This window comes from Pongo pygmaeus, chromosome 10 (assembly GCF_028885625.2).
Source record: "Pongo pygmaeus isolate AG05252 chromosome 10, NHGRI_mPonPyg2-v2.0_pri, whole genome shotgun sequence".
NCBI classification, from domain to species: domain Eukaryota; kingdom Metazoa; phylum Chordata; class Mammalia; order Primates; family Hominidae; genus Pongo; species Pongo pygmaeus.
The window spans coordinates 83,028,733-83,042,755 of record NC_072383.2 but is presented as its reverse complement, the minus strand read 5'-3'; the positions used below and the strand labels follow the sequence as shown (position 1 = coordinate 83,042,755).

The window sequence follows — 14,023 nt, the reverse complement described above, 5'->3', positions numbered from 1 at the left end:
TTATTAATGTCTATTATCACGATTTATTATTGTATACATTGTATAAATTTATTTTATTTTATTTTAATTGTATAAACAATATAATATGGATGTTTTAATATAAATTATATTTTATCATTTATAATAAATATTTATTGTTATAATTAAATAATAGTAATGCATTATCAAGAATGACTGACACTAGAATAAAGTCATGGAGTGTTTGTGTATAATTTTTATACAAGTCAAATAATCATAATTAGAGCAGTTCAGATGCGATATTCCTATCCAAAAAGTGCATAGCTGAAAATGATAAACCTAAATCCAGTTCTCATATACAGCAGCAGTAGTAATTTACTAGTAGTTAATGTCTCCAAGTAGAGAAGAAAATAAAACAATTTATCAATATGGATGGTAGTTAATAGGTCCAATTTACAAGTGATTATTAAAGTACCAGTTTAATGCATCATACTCCCATTTAAGGGCTATAAAGGATAGAAAAGAAATTATAAGAGATATACAAATGTATAAGAAATCTCTTCTCCAGAAACAATAACACTAAAATTAAAATCAGATTGCATAGATAAGACTTATAGCATGTAAAATACTGATAGCATAATGGATTTTACATATAAGAATTCAAAAGAGTCTAGGTCATCTAAATATATGATGGAACTGTCAGAGAAAGAGATGGAAGTTGAATTGGAAAGAGGAAGGATCTTCTCAAGGGTCAGAGGATAAGTAGTAAACATACATAAATGAAGACAAAGGCAGCAATAAGAAAGCCAACCATACAAGAGTACAGAAACAATACTGGTAAGTGATGTAAAATAAGATTGGATACAAATTTTATAGAGATGACCATGAATGCTGGGCAGTGGTGTGCAATTCCCCAAGGCTCTTTTTTTTTTTTTTTAAGACGGAGTCTTGCTCTGTCGCCCAGGCTGGAGTGCAGCAGTGGTGCGATCTCAGCTCACTGCAAGCTCTGCCTCAGCCTCCCAAGTAGCTGGGACTACAGGCGCCCGCCACCACGCTCGGCTAATGTTTTGTATTTTTTTTTAGTAGAGATGGGGTTTCACCGTGTTAGCCAGGATGGTCTCAATCTCCTGACCTCGTGATCCGCCCACCTCGGCTTCCCAAAGTGCTGGGATTACAGGCGTGAGGCACCGCGCCCAGCTCTTTCTTAGCCATAAAAAATTTAGTAATAATTTATGTCTAAATAAGTCTCAAATATATACCTTTATCATTTGCCGCTCTGATAATTATGTCTGTATGTGTTTGTGCATGTGCATGTATGTGCGTGTATAAAACAATTCAATTTCAGCAGTTTGTTCATATTGATAGCTATATATCCACAATTCAGCTGAACAGAAATGAGAAACTGCTTTATATTATTCAAGAAAGTGATTTCTACTTCTTAATATGAAAATCCATATCCTGCCTGACATGCAGGCTAAAGTCATTTTTGTGTTCTTATCATTGCTCACCATATCCAAACTGTCCCCTCCTGTAGTAAAGGGCTTACAGGTTAAGGAAAAAGTAACAGTGGAAAGGGAAAATCACCCAAAGTAGTATTTTCTAAGACCTTCTGGAAGACTTATTTGGAAAGAGCAAAGGGGAATGTACCCTCTTTCCCACTTCTTGTTTTTTGGGATCATACTGATACTTCAAATAGTAGTCGTATTTGACCTCAAAGAAATATTACCTCATTTTCTTTGGTAGGTGTGTTTACTTCTTTATGCAGTAAGATTTAGGCAAATGAATTACTCATTATCTTTTTCCCTCACATCTCCAGCAAAACTCTTACTGTCTGTACCACTTAATAATGCACTTTTTTATATTTGCCTCATACTGGGATGTAATTAGGAGATAGTGAAAGTGACACTGGCTGTTGAGGCAGACAGATTTGGGTGCAGATCCAAACTCTGCTACTTCCAGCTTGAGAATTTAAGCACATTACTTAACGTTCTTCAGGATCATTTCTCTCATCTGTAAACAAAGCAATACATTGTTCAATTGGGATGTTATAAAAATTAAGTGAGAGAATGCAATATTATTTTATACTGTGTAAGCATTTAAATTTAATATGCAGTAGAATCCAAGTAAATGTTACTTTTCTTATTCTACATTGTATGTTTACATACGACATTCATTTCTGTAAGATGTAACTCACAGCACTAGTATAGTACTTAAGAGAGGTAATTTCTTCATGTCACACATACTTGCTGAAATTGTTAGGGAGCGTTCGTATGATTGACTCCGTGGATGTCTTTTTTCCTTAGCTGCCATTACTACTCTACTTCTTTCAAGTTTACTCACCTCTGCCGAAATGTGGTTGAGAAATGGAATGCAGTCATCTTTTACCTTTGGAGGCTTCTCTGCTAATGAACACAAAAGAACAAAGAGTCTAACAAAAATATGGGAATATTATATGAATTTCAAAAACTTTTCTAAGTAGTAGCTGGTCAGAAATTTATGCATCTGTTTCTTAGCTATTACTGGGGAAACTCTTTTTAGATGATTTTTCTTAGATGTTATTTGGATGATCAGATTGCTCAACTCCATTATAATTTGTTTCCAAACTAATCTGTTCAGGCAAGATAAAGATATAAATGTGGATTGTTGCTGAGGTTAAGTCTGGTCAGATTTTTCCACTTATGCTTGAAAAGTAACCATATTTCAATCGAATATATAATACGTATATTTCATAATAATATAAGCCATATTAGTCTCATTATTAATTCAAAAATTTCATCTATATTTCAATACTGTAGAACATTATTAAAGGAATAAATGACCTATAAATATTTGCTGCCTGAAGAAGTCACTTTGCTATTAATTATAGGAATAGAGTATGGAAATTTATACTTTTAAATTTTTCTCTAAACTTTGTCTCATTTATTATTGTATTTGGTAAATGAGTTTCCACAGGCTCAGGGAGATGAATTATTGTCTTAGAATAAATTTGTATGAATGCTGAGCCTACACCCAGGTAACCTAATTCCTAATAGGTTATATGCCATGTATCAGGAAAGGTATTGCCTGTTTATATGATGGACATGTTATAAAAGTTTTGAAAGTTTGAATGTAATAATTTATAATAAAGTTTAAAGGACTTGTCTCTGAATAGAGTCTCATTTTTTCATTTATTTCTTTTGTCTAGTTATCTGTTGTCTTCTGGCATTTTGTATTGGCCTGATATTTGTGCAACGCTCTGGAAATTACTTTGTTACAATGTTTGATGATTATTCTGCTACACTGCCTCTGCTAATTGTAGTCATTTTGGAGAATATTGCTGTATGCTTTGTTTATGGCATAGATAAGTAAGTATATTTGCTTTTACATATTCACTTTTAATCTCTATTTTGAAAACATCAATTATCAATGTTCATTTCATTTAGAAGAGGAAAGAAATGAATAGAGGGAACAATTCTTTAAAAAATCAAACCTTTTGCAGGCTCTTATTGATTCAACAGTTTTGGTAAAGTACATTTCCCTGTTGGGTAAATAGAATTATATAGGATGTAATAGTGTGTAGAATTTTAGAGCTTTGATTTAGTCCTGGTTATCAAAGAGGTAACTTTCAGGATCTAGTAAGTATTGGCAGTGTTCCAAGAACCTTAGGTTCTTTTGAGTTGTTTATTGTTATCTACATTTCACAGATAAAGAAAATCAAGCTTAGAGAGACACCCTGTGACTTGCCTGTCACCCACCTGAACAGCGGCAGTCCTGGGACTTATGTCCATTTCTGTTTAACTCTGAAGCTTATCTCCCAATTATTTTGCTAAACTGATTTATAAGAGGAGTGCATGTGTCACAATGCCTTATATAGCAGGACAATATTGGGAAATGATATTTTCCCAGCTCTGAGGTATATATGACATTTGCTGCACACAAACGTTATATTTATATGGAGTCATTACTTAAATTCTCTATAAGCATAAACAATGAATAAATTCACTATTGATTCATAAATTCATATCAAATATACATATTTTTCACACCAATCAGGTACACTGATGTGAAAAGTATATGTATTTGAAATGATGTGAAGCATGAGAGTTCTCTCAAGGGAAAAAGACCTTTGGAGGATTTGTCCAATACTTTTTATAGTCACTGTCTCTAATCACATATATGGACTGAGAGGTAGTAAGATCACCAAGCTCATTACAGCCCTATGTAAAGTAGTAATGCATGCACTTCAGTGAAGACCAGAGTCCTTTTAAGCAGCATAAAGAATATTGTGGGTATTGAATGAGCTTTGTAACAAAGCTTACAGAATGTTTTTTTGTGGTTGCCAAAAGCTCCAGGCCAGGAAGCTTAGGAGAACTTACATTTAATAATAATGTACTGTATAATAATAGTAGTAATAGCTCTTAGCGTATAATGCAGCAATCATGCTACTTGATATTTACCCAAAGGAGTTGAAAACTTATGCCCACTTAAAATTCTGCACATGGGTGTTTATAGCGACTATATTCATAATTGCCCAAACTTGGAGGCAACCAAGATATCCTTTAGTAGGTAAATGGATAAATAAACTCTGATACATCCAGACAATGAAATATTATTCAATCCATGAAAAGACACAGAGGAAATTTTAATGCACATTACTTAGTGAAAAAAGTCACATAAGAAAAGTTACATATTGTAAGATTCCCCTATATTATAGTATGGAAAAGGTGAAACTATGGGGACAGTAAAAATATCAGCAGTTGACAGGGGTTGGACCAGATCCAGGGATGTATAGGCTGAGCACAGAATGTTTAGGGCAGTGAAACTACTCTGTGTGACACTGTAATGGTGGACACACGTCATTATACATTTGTCCAAACCCAGAGAATGTACTACACAAACAGTGAATTCTAGTGTAAACTGTGGGCTCTAGGTAGTAATAATGTGTTAACTTACGTAGGTTCATCAATTGTAACCAATATTCCACTCTCGTGGGGGATGCTGATAATGGAGGAGGTTATGCACGTATATTGGTAGGAGCTATATGGGAAATCTCTCTACTTTCAGCTCAATTTTGCTGTGAACCTAAAATTGCTGTTAAAAAATAAAGTGTGTAATCAAAAAATACTCCTTCTTAACTAACATGATCCATATCTTATAGATGGGAAACTGCCCCTTCTTTTACAGGAGGATACAATATGTTAGCTGTAGAGCCAGTACTGTAACCTTGACCTTCATTTCAAGGCCAGGTTTCTCTAAGCTTTACTAGGCTACTCAAAACTCGTAACCTGTACCATGATGGAATTTGATACTGTTTTTGGACTGATCTGTAAATAAATACATTTGTAATTTAGATTTCCATTTAGACAGTTCATTATTCATGATAGACTTACTGAAGAATCTCTCTTTTTAATGCTAGTGTTCCTGAATAACACTATTTATAACAACAGAAGAAAAAATACTACTACTAATAGATGCATCTGTCGATTTTGTACCATATGTGAGGTAGTATGCTAAGCATCCATTGTTTATGGTTCTAGTAATAACCCTCAAAAGGTGGGTATTACATTATCTTTTTGGAAAATGCCAAAAATGAAGCTTAGAGAGATTAAGATATACATCAAAAGAACACAGAACTTTGATCTGAAATGAGGTCTCTTGGTCTTCAAAGTTCATATTTTTTCTAAAGGGCAGGTATAGAATTCTTACATTGAAGATGTCCTTTAAGGTTCTGGAGCAACTTGGAAGAAATAAAAAAGGGAGGAGAAACATAGAGATTAAGACTGGGCCAGGTGTGGTGGCTCACGCCTGTAATCCCAACACTTTGGGAGGCCAAGGTGGGCAGATCACTTGAGTTCAGGAGATCGAGACCAGTCTGACCAACATGGTGAAATGCCATCTCTACTAAAAATACAAAAATTAGCTGGGCATGATGGTGGTCGCCTGTAATCCCAGCTACTCGGGAGGCTGAGGCAGGAGAATTGCTTGAACCTGGGAAGACGAGGTTGCAGTGAGTCGAGATTGTGCCACTGTACTCCAGCCTGGGCAACAGGTGAGACTCTGTCTCAAAAAAAAAAAAAAAAAGAAAAAGAAAGAATGTACTCAAGAGACATAACAATTCATAACAATTAGTTATTATATGTAGACGTTTTTAAAAATTCAGAATGTAAAAAGAAGTTAAGAGTACAGAAAATACAACATTGATTAGGTATATTTGATAATATTAAGGAATTATTATTATGCTTTTAATGCTGTGATATTAAGGAATTATTACTTTTACTAATTATTACTAAAGTAATAGTAAAATTATTAGTAAAAGTAATTAGTAAAATTATTTACTAATAAGTAATTATTACTAAAAGTAATAATTCCTTGATAGCATAGTATTAATAGCATAGTAATAATTCCTTAATATATAATTACTTAATATTTCTTAATAATAATTAAGCAATAATTACTAAAAGAAATAATTTCTAAATAATTCCTTTTTGTAATTATTACTTGTATTACTAAAAAAGAGACAAGAAATTTTTAATGTACTGAAAATATTTTGTTTATAGAATAGAAAGTTATCAGTAGAAGGAGAAATCAATAATTGGCTTAAGAGAGATTTCCCTAAATAAAAAATTATAGTACTTACCTGGCTTCATTTTACTTTATAGTCATCTTCCAAGAGGAACTTTGATACAGTATAAAATGTCATAGGGTATCCATGGTAAATGTTTGTCAGACCATTAATATAATGCACATTTTTAAGGTTTAGCAATATTAAATTAAGGAATAATTAAATACTTTCTTTTTATTCAGGTTTATGGAAGACCTAAAAGATATGCTGGGCTTTGCTCCCAGCAGATATTACTACTATATGTGGAAATATGTTTCTCCTCTAATGCTATTATCATTGCTAATAGCTAGTGTTGTGAATATGGGATTAAGTCCTCCTGGCTATAATGCATGGATTGAAGATAAGGTAAATACAAAATAAGGGAATTACATTTTTAAAAGACATATAAAAAGCTTTTTTAGAGGGCTTTTTCTTTTGTCTCCATCACAGTATTTTTTGCTGTTTAATGAATGGCATAGCTTTTATGCAAGGATATGAGATTTACGTTTGTGCCCTGCCGCGAGCATGTGATTTTTTAAATACATTGTGGATGTTTTCAACACATGTGAAACACTGACCTTGACCTTAATAAGCAGATATATCCATCTTAACAATGATGAACCAATAATTACTTGGCCTTTGATCCTAGAAAACATATTAATCAAAACTCCAGAAATATTTTAATATATGAATTTATTAAGTTGTACCCCAGGCGAGGTGCAGTGACTCATACCTATAATCCCAACACTTTTGGAGGCCAAGGCAAAAGCATCACTTGAGGCCAGCAGCTTGAGAGCAGCCTGTGCAACATAGAGAATCCCTGTCTCTACAAAAGATGAAAAGATTAGCTGGGCATGGTAGCACACGCCTATAGTCCTAGCTACTCGTCAGGCTGAGGCTGAAGGATAGCTTGAGCCTAGGAGTTGAAGGTTAAAGTGAGCTATGATTACCACTGCACTCCAGCCTGTGTGACAAAGCAAGGCACTATCAATCAATCAATCAATCAATAAACAAATAAATAAATAAAAATTGTATCCCAGATTCTATATAATGATGAAAAATATATATTAGCAAAGTACACAATTTAAAATAAGTAAATTTTGAAGTAAAGTTCTGTTCCTATTTTTATATTAGCAATAACTATTTCAATTTCTATTCTCAAGCTGAATAATAATGTAATCATTAGGTATATGTCAGCTGTTATAAAATCAAAATGCTTATTTTCAGAGATACCTCTGACCTTTAACTATCCTATTGTTAATAATTCTAGACAGAGGCATAAACAAATCTGTTCTCTCACCAAAACCCTTGGGGCCAGATGTGCTTCAAAAGTTTGGTTTTCAGATTTTAGAAAGATATATGACACATTTAAGAGGTATCTATTGCTTAGTAAAAAACTACCCTGAAATTTAATGGCTAAGAGCAACATTGATTTATTATTTCTTACAGGCTGAGCTGAGCAGTTCTTCTTCTTTTCTTGCCTGGGCTAACTCAAGCAGTTGCATTCAGCTTGGAGGAGAGCTGGGCTCTCTCTTTAGGTGGTCTTTCACTTATAACGTTTCCAAGCATCATGGATTCAGGGCAACATTCTAAGAAAGAAGCAGAAATCGGAAGGCCTTTAAGGGCTAGTCTTGGAAGCTGCTGAGTGTCACTTCCACTGCTTTCTACTGGTCAAAGCAAGTCACAAAGCCAGCCCAGATTCTTCGCTTACAAACTTGAAGCAAGTACAATATTTTATGTATGTGCAAAGAAAGATAGATTACTAATAATTATTATTTTCTTCTTTAACAGGCATCTGAAGAATTTCTGAGCTATCCAACGTGGGGACTGGTTGTTTGTGTCTCTCTGGTTGTCTTTGCAATACTCCCGGTCCCTGTAGTCTTCATTGTTCGTCGCTTCAACCTTATAGATGATAGTTCTGGTAATTTAGCATCTGTGACCTATAAGAGAGGAAGGGTCCTGAACGAGCCTGTGAACTTAGAGGGCGATGATACAAGCCTCATTCATGGAAAAATATCAAGCGAGATGCCATCTCCAAATTTTGGTAAAAATATTTATCGAAAACAGAGTGGATCCCCAACTCTGGATACTGCTCCCAATGGACGGTACGGAATAGGGTACTTGATGGCAGATATTATGCCAGATATGCCAGAATCTGATTTGTAGCTGGGGGAAAAGTCAGTGGGTTTTATTTGGTTCATTTTTACCAATGAACATTGGCCCTAGTAAGAGAAGCATTAGGCTTCACTTATCAGAGGGCAATCTCAGGTGTTCCTTGGCTGTGATCTTTAATCCTAACAGTATATATCAGTTCAACTTGAGCATTCTTCTGGATTCTTTGGTTTACATTTGTGCAGAAAGGATTGCAGACAAATCTTAGGAGGGCTGAGGTACATGTTTGCCAGGATTTTTTTAAAAGTACATTTGGTGTATTTTCAAATATTTCTATCTCTTAAAAAAATGGTATTACCTCAGTTTCTAATAATTTCTGGGTTTAGCAGTGTTGGCAATTAAAAATGGTATACCTTAAAATTTATAAGTTTGCCTTCAGGGTAACTTCCAGGATCACAATGAGCAGTTCTATAAGTGGGTGCCTCTCAGCACATTTCCATGAATATATTATGTAGATAGGCTGTATTGATTTTAGTAGCATTGATACCTTCTTAGGCAATTAGTTGAAGAAAACTGCAAAATATTTTCTTATGTAATAGCTGTATAGAGCAATAGCATCAAAGCATGAGAAGGCACTAATGCTGGGATGAAAGATGAGATTCAGAGGTGACCGAGAATCATGTGAGTGATGGCTGTATATTTTGTGTAAAATATATGTGTGAAAATGAACTAAGAGTGAGTAACTCAGCACTCTCAAGAATTATGCAGATTCTGCATTTTTCTTATGCCGTGTGCCTAAAAACCTACTTGATATTTATTGTGGTTTCAAGATTATTCATAGTATATTTATACAATATACTTGCAATGCATTTAAGTACTTAAAGTACTGATTTGAAAACTTGAAGCAAGATGGCATTTTAATTAATATATTTCTGTTTTGCTTCTGTTTTATGCAAATATAAATCATTTTTAAGTGATTGTTAAAATTGTAATGCATTACATTTTAATCTACAAATAAACAAAGTTTAAAAATGATGTTTGTTTTTCACATTGATTTTCTTTGTATCACCTGAACTGGATTGTCTTTCATTTCAGTCAGCACTTAGGCATTTCATAATAACTAAACATCACATTCCAAGTGGGATTAATTACATTAATTGAATAGAGTTACCACCGCTTCAGAGACAAAGGAAAAATAGAGTATTATGGTTCGATGGTGTTCTTATGTAGTCTTATGATTCTTGGAAAAGTACTTACAGCCTCCCAAGAAACCATGTGTACAATTGACTGCTTGCTGATTCAATATTGTCTGCAAAGTATAAAAGACTATGATTTTTAAATAAAACTTGTATATATGAAATTGGATAGAGCAGAGGAACCTCACTGAGTGCCCTCTAGTTAAAAATCTTTCATTTATCCTACCACCAGATCGTTACATTTTTAAAACAATGATGGATATAGCAGCAAAATAGATCAGGTAATACACATGCCATATCTATTGATTTATTTCAGCCAGTATTCTCGCTCTGCTATAGATAGATGTTAATAAACAGTATCACAGCATTTAAAATATTAATTCCACTGGTGCATAAATTTTTAGTCTTTCAAAATATATTCATGAATATTGTGTTTTGTATCCCTTTAAAAATGTTTAATATTTTATAAATAGGCAGTATATGCACATTATACAAAACTAAAAAATTATGACAATTCAGTGTGAAGTAAGTTCTCATCCAACATTTCTTCTAGCCATCCGTTGTCCACCTTTAAAGGCAATCACCATTGCCAGTTTCTTCTGTATCCGTCTGGAAATACAATATATTGCATAAATGACAGCATTCTATATTCTCTCTTCTATATCTTACCTATTTCTGTGAATAATTTATTTTGGACAGCATTTTATTATGAATACTCACAAATGTGCTTCATTATTTCAGAAGCTGAAGTAATAAAAATTTTGTTTATTTTTGTGTTGAGGCAATATTTTTATATGGTACCCTAATCTTTAATGCTTAACCTGCCAGACTTTAACAGTAACACAATAATGTACTGCCAAATAGCACCATTCTTCTTCTCTCGCTCTCTTGCCATGGAGGCTCTTAAAAAAAATAAGTATATATCTAAGGCGTACAACATGCTGTTCTGACGTATATAAATATAGTGAAAGCAAATAAAGTATATATCTAAGGTGTACAATATGCTGTTTTGCTATACATAAACATAGTTGCAGTGATTAACTTGTCCATCATCTCCCATAGTTACGTTTTCTGGTGGCAAGTGCACCTAAAATCTATTCTTTTAGCAATTTTTTCAGTATTCAATGCAATATTATTAACTATTATTTTCATGTTTTACATGAGACCTCTAGAGTTATTCATCCTATATAACTTTGAATCTTTTGAGCTACTTCTCCCCAGTTTCACCTTCTTCCCACTCCTGGTAATCAACTGTTCTACTCTCTGTTTCCATATACTTGACTTTTTTTTTTTTTTTTTAACGTTTCTACATATAAGTGAGGTCATGCTATATTTCTTTCTGTGTCTGGCTTACTTCACTTAGCATAATGTTCTCCGAGTTTATCCATGCTTTCGCAAATGGTATAATATTCCATTGTGTATATATGTCACAATTTCTTTATTCATTCATCCATTGATCGACACTTAAATTGTTTCCATATCTTGGCTATTATGAATAATGCTGCAATGCACGTGGGAGCACAGATCTTTCTATGAAGTGCTGATTTCATTTCCTTTTGATATAATCTACAATTTGGGTACCTGCCTTGCACTAGGAATTATTTCTCCATCCTTCTATTCACTGAGTAATATGAACAATGCAGGAATCTTATTTTTGAATTGAAATAGAATTTAAAACCCTTATTATGGTTTCACTTGGCAGATAAGGAAATCTGGCCAAAGAAGTTAAAGAAAAATGAACAAAGTTATCTTCTTTTTGCTTCCTTCATGCAGTCAGTTCTTCAACTGTACACTTATTTATTGATTTATTCACTCAGGTTCTATTAACTAAAATTCTAACTTATTCTAAGTACTTTATGCAAGACACCATTATAATTAGAGTATAAATGCTCTTCATTATTTTCCATTTTCTCTTCTTTGCTAGTGAGACCTGCTACCTGCCTTTTCCCAGGCAATGTAAGAGTTAATCAACAAATGGTAGTTTGAAATAGCCTTCTCTATACTGTAAAATTTGAGGCTTTTGAATTTGTATTACTTTCCACTACTTCTATAAACTCTGGCCTAAAGTTGCACCTCCATGTGATGTAGCCAAGATTTGTCTGTCTTCAAACAGAAAGTAGACTAAGGACTGTGACGGGAGGGATAATAAAGTAGAAGAAAAGGATGAGGGGGTGGAGCAAGATGGTGGAATAGAAGCCTACACCTTTTATCTTCCTTGCAGGAACACCAAATTTTAACAACTGCATGTACACAGAAAAGCACGATCACAAGAACAAAAAAATCAGGTGAACATTCACAATACTGGTTTTAACTTCATATTGCTGAAAGAGGCATTGAAGAGGGTAGGGGACATTCTTGAATTGCTGAAGCCACCCCTTTCCCATTCCCTAACAGAGGGCCTGCTGTGCAGTCTGTGCACTTGGGGAAGGGAAAGCACATTGACTAAGGGACTTTTAAATTTAACTCAGTGCTGCCCTGCCACAGTGGAGAGAAAAGCTGTGCTGGGCTGAGTCAGCACCTGTGCACAGAGAGAGCATTTGGACCAGACATATCCGGAAGGAAATCACCCATCCCAGCAGTCAAAACTTGGGTTTCCCAGCAAGCCTCACCAACATGGGCCAAAGTGCTCTGGGGTCCTAGGTAAATTTGAAAGGCAGTCTAGGACACAAGGACTGCAATTCCTAGGCAATTCCTACTGCTGGGCTGGGACTAGGGTGGACTAGGGTGGCACATGACCTAGGGAAACACCGGCCTGGGTGGTTAAGGGAGTAGTGCTTGTGCCACCACTCCCCCAACCCCAGGCAGTGTGACTTGCAGCAAAAAAAATGACTGCTTCCTTTTGCCTGAGGAGACATCAAACAGTAAGAAGGACTGTATCTTCCATCTTGGATACCAGCTCAGCCACAGTAGGTTAGGGCACAGGGTAGAGCTGTGAGGTCCCCATTCCAGACCCTAGCTCCTTGGTGACATTTCTAGACACATCCTGGGCCAAAAGGGAGCCTTCTGCCCTGAAGGAAAAGACCCAGTCCTGGCAGGATTTACCACATGCTGACTAAAGAGCCCTTGTGCCTTGAATAACCAGTAGTGATTCCCAGGTAGTATGCCATGGGCCTTGGGCTCTGAGATGTACTGGCTTCAGATGTGACCCAGCACACTCCCAGCTCTAGTGACAATGGTAAAACACTCCTTCTGTTTAAGGAAATCAGGGAGAAAATAAAGATGACTTTGTCTTGCACCTTGGGTACCAGCTCGGCTACAATGGGCTAGGGCAACAAGCAGGGTCTTGGGGTCTCTGAGCCAAGGACTAGGCTCTTGGACAACATTTGTGGACCACCTCTTGGCCAGACGGGAGCCCACTTTTCTGAAGGGTGAGTCTCAGTCTTGGCAGCATCCACCACAAGCTGACTGAAGAGTCCTTGGTCTTTAAGTGAACATCAGTGTTGGTCTGGCAGAGCACCTTATGGGCTGGTGGTGGTGGTGGCCACAGAGAGAGGCTCCTCTGACTGAGGAAAGAGGAGGGAAGAGTGGAGAGAATTTTGTCTTGTGGTTTGAGTGCCAGCTTAGCTGCAGAAGAGTAGAACATTGGGTAAATTTTTAAGATTTTTGACTCCAATCCTTGCCTCCCAGACAGCATCTCTGGACCTGTCTGGGACCTGAGAGAACCCAACACCTGAAAGGAAGGACCAAAACCTGGTTGGCTTTGCTACCTACCTATTATGGAGCTGTAGGGCCTTGAGTGAACACAATTGGTAGCCAGGTGGTGGTTACAGAAGGCAATGGATGAGACATAGTGTTGTGCTGGCTTCAGGTCAAACCCAGCATAGTTCTAGTGGTGGTGGCCACAGGGGTACTTGCAATGCCACACTCCCAGTTCCAGGTGGCTCAGTACAAAGAGAGACTCCATTTATTTGAGAGAAATTAAGGGAAGAGAACACATGTCTCTCCCTGGTAATCCAGAAAATGCTCCCAGATCTTATTCAAGTCACCAAGGGAGTATCTCTATGAATCTGAAAACAAACAAACAAACAAACAAACAAACAAAAAACAGCATTACTGGGCTTCAGGCACAAGTCCTTTTGAGTATCTGGAAAGCCTTCTCAAGAAGGACAGGCACAAACAAGCCCAGACTGCAAAGAGTACAATTAATATCTGACTCATCAATGCCCAGAAGCATTGA

At 35.7% G+C, this 14,023-nt stretch overlaps 1 protein-coding gene across 1 annotated transcript in view; it reads left to right on the top strand.

Annotated features, from left to right (window-relative positions):
* SLC6A15 (solute carrier family 6 member 15) overlaps nt 1-10,620 on the top strand; it is a 53,998-nt gene extending 43,378 nt beyond the window's left edge. Inside the window, exons 10-12 of the mRNA XM_054442438.2 lie at nt 3,143-3,302; nt 6,742-6,904; nt 8,330-10,620. Of these exons, the coding sequence (XP_054298413.1) occupies nt 3,143-3,302; nt 6,742-6,904; nt 8,330-8,704 (698 nt within the window). The 3' untranslated portion in view covers nt 8,705-10,620. The remainder of the gene's footprint in view (nt 1-3,142; nt 3,303-6,741; nt 6,905-8,329) is intronic.
* The last annotated feature ends 3,403 nt before the right edge of the window (nt 10,621-14,023 follow it).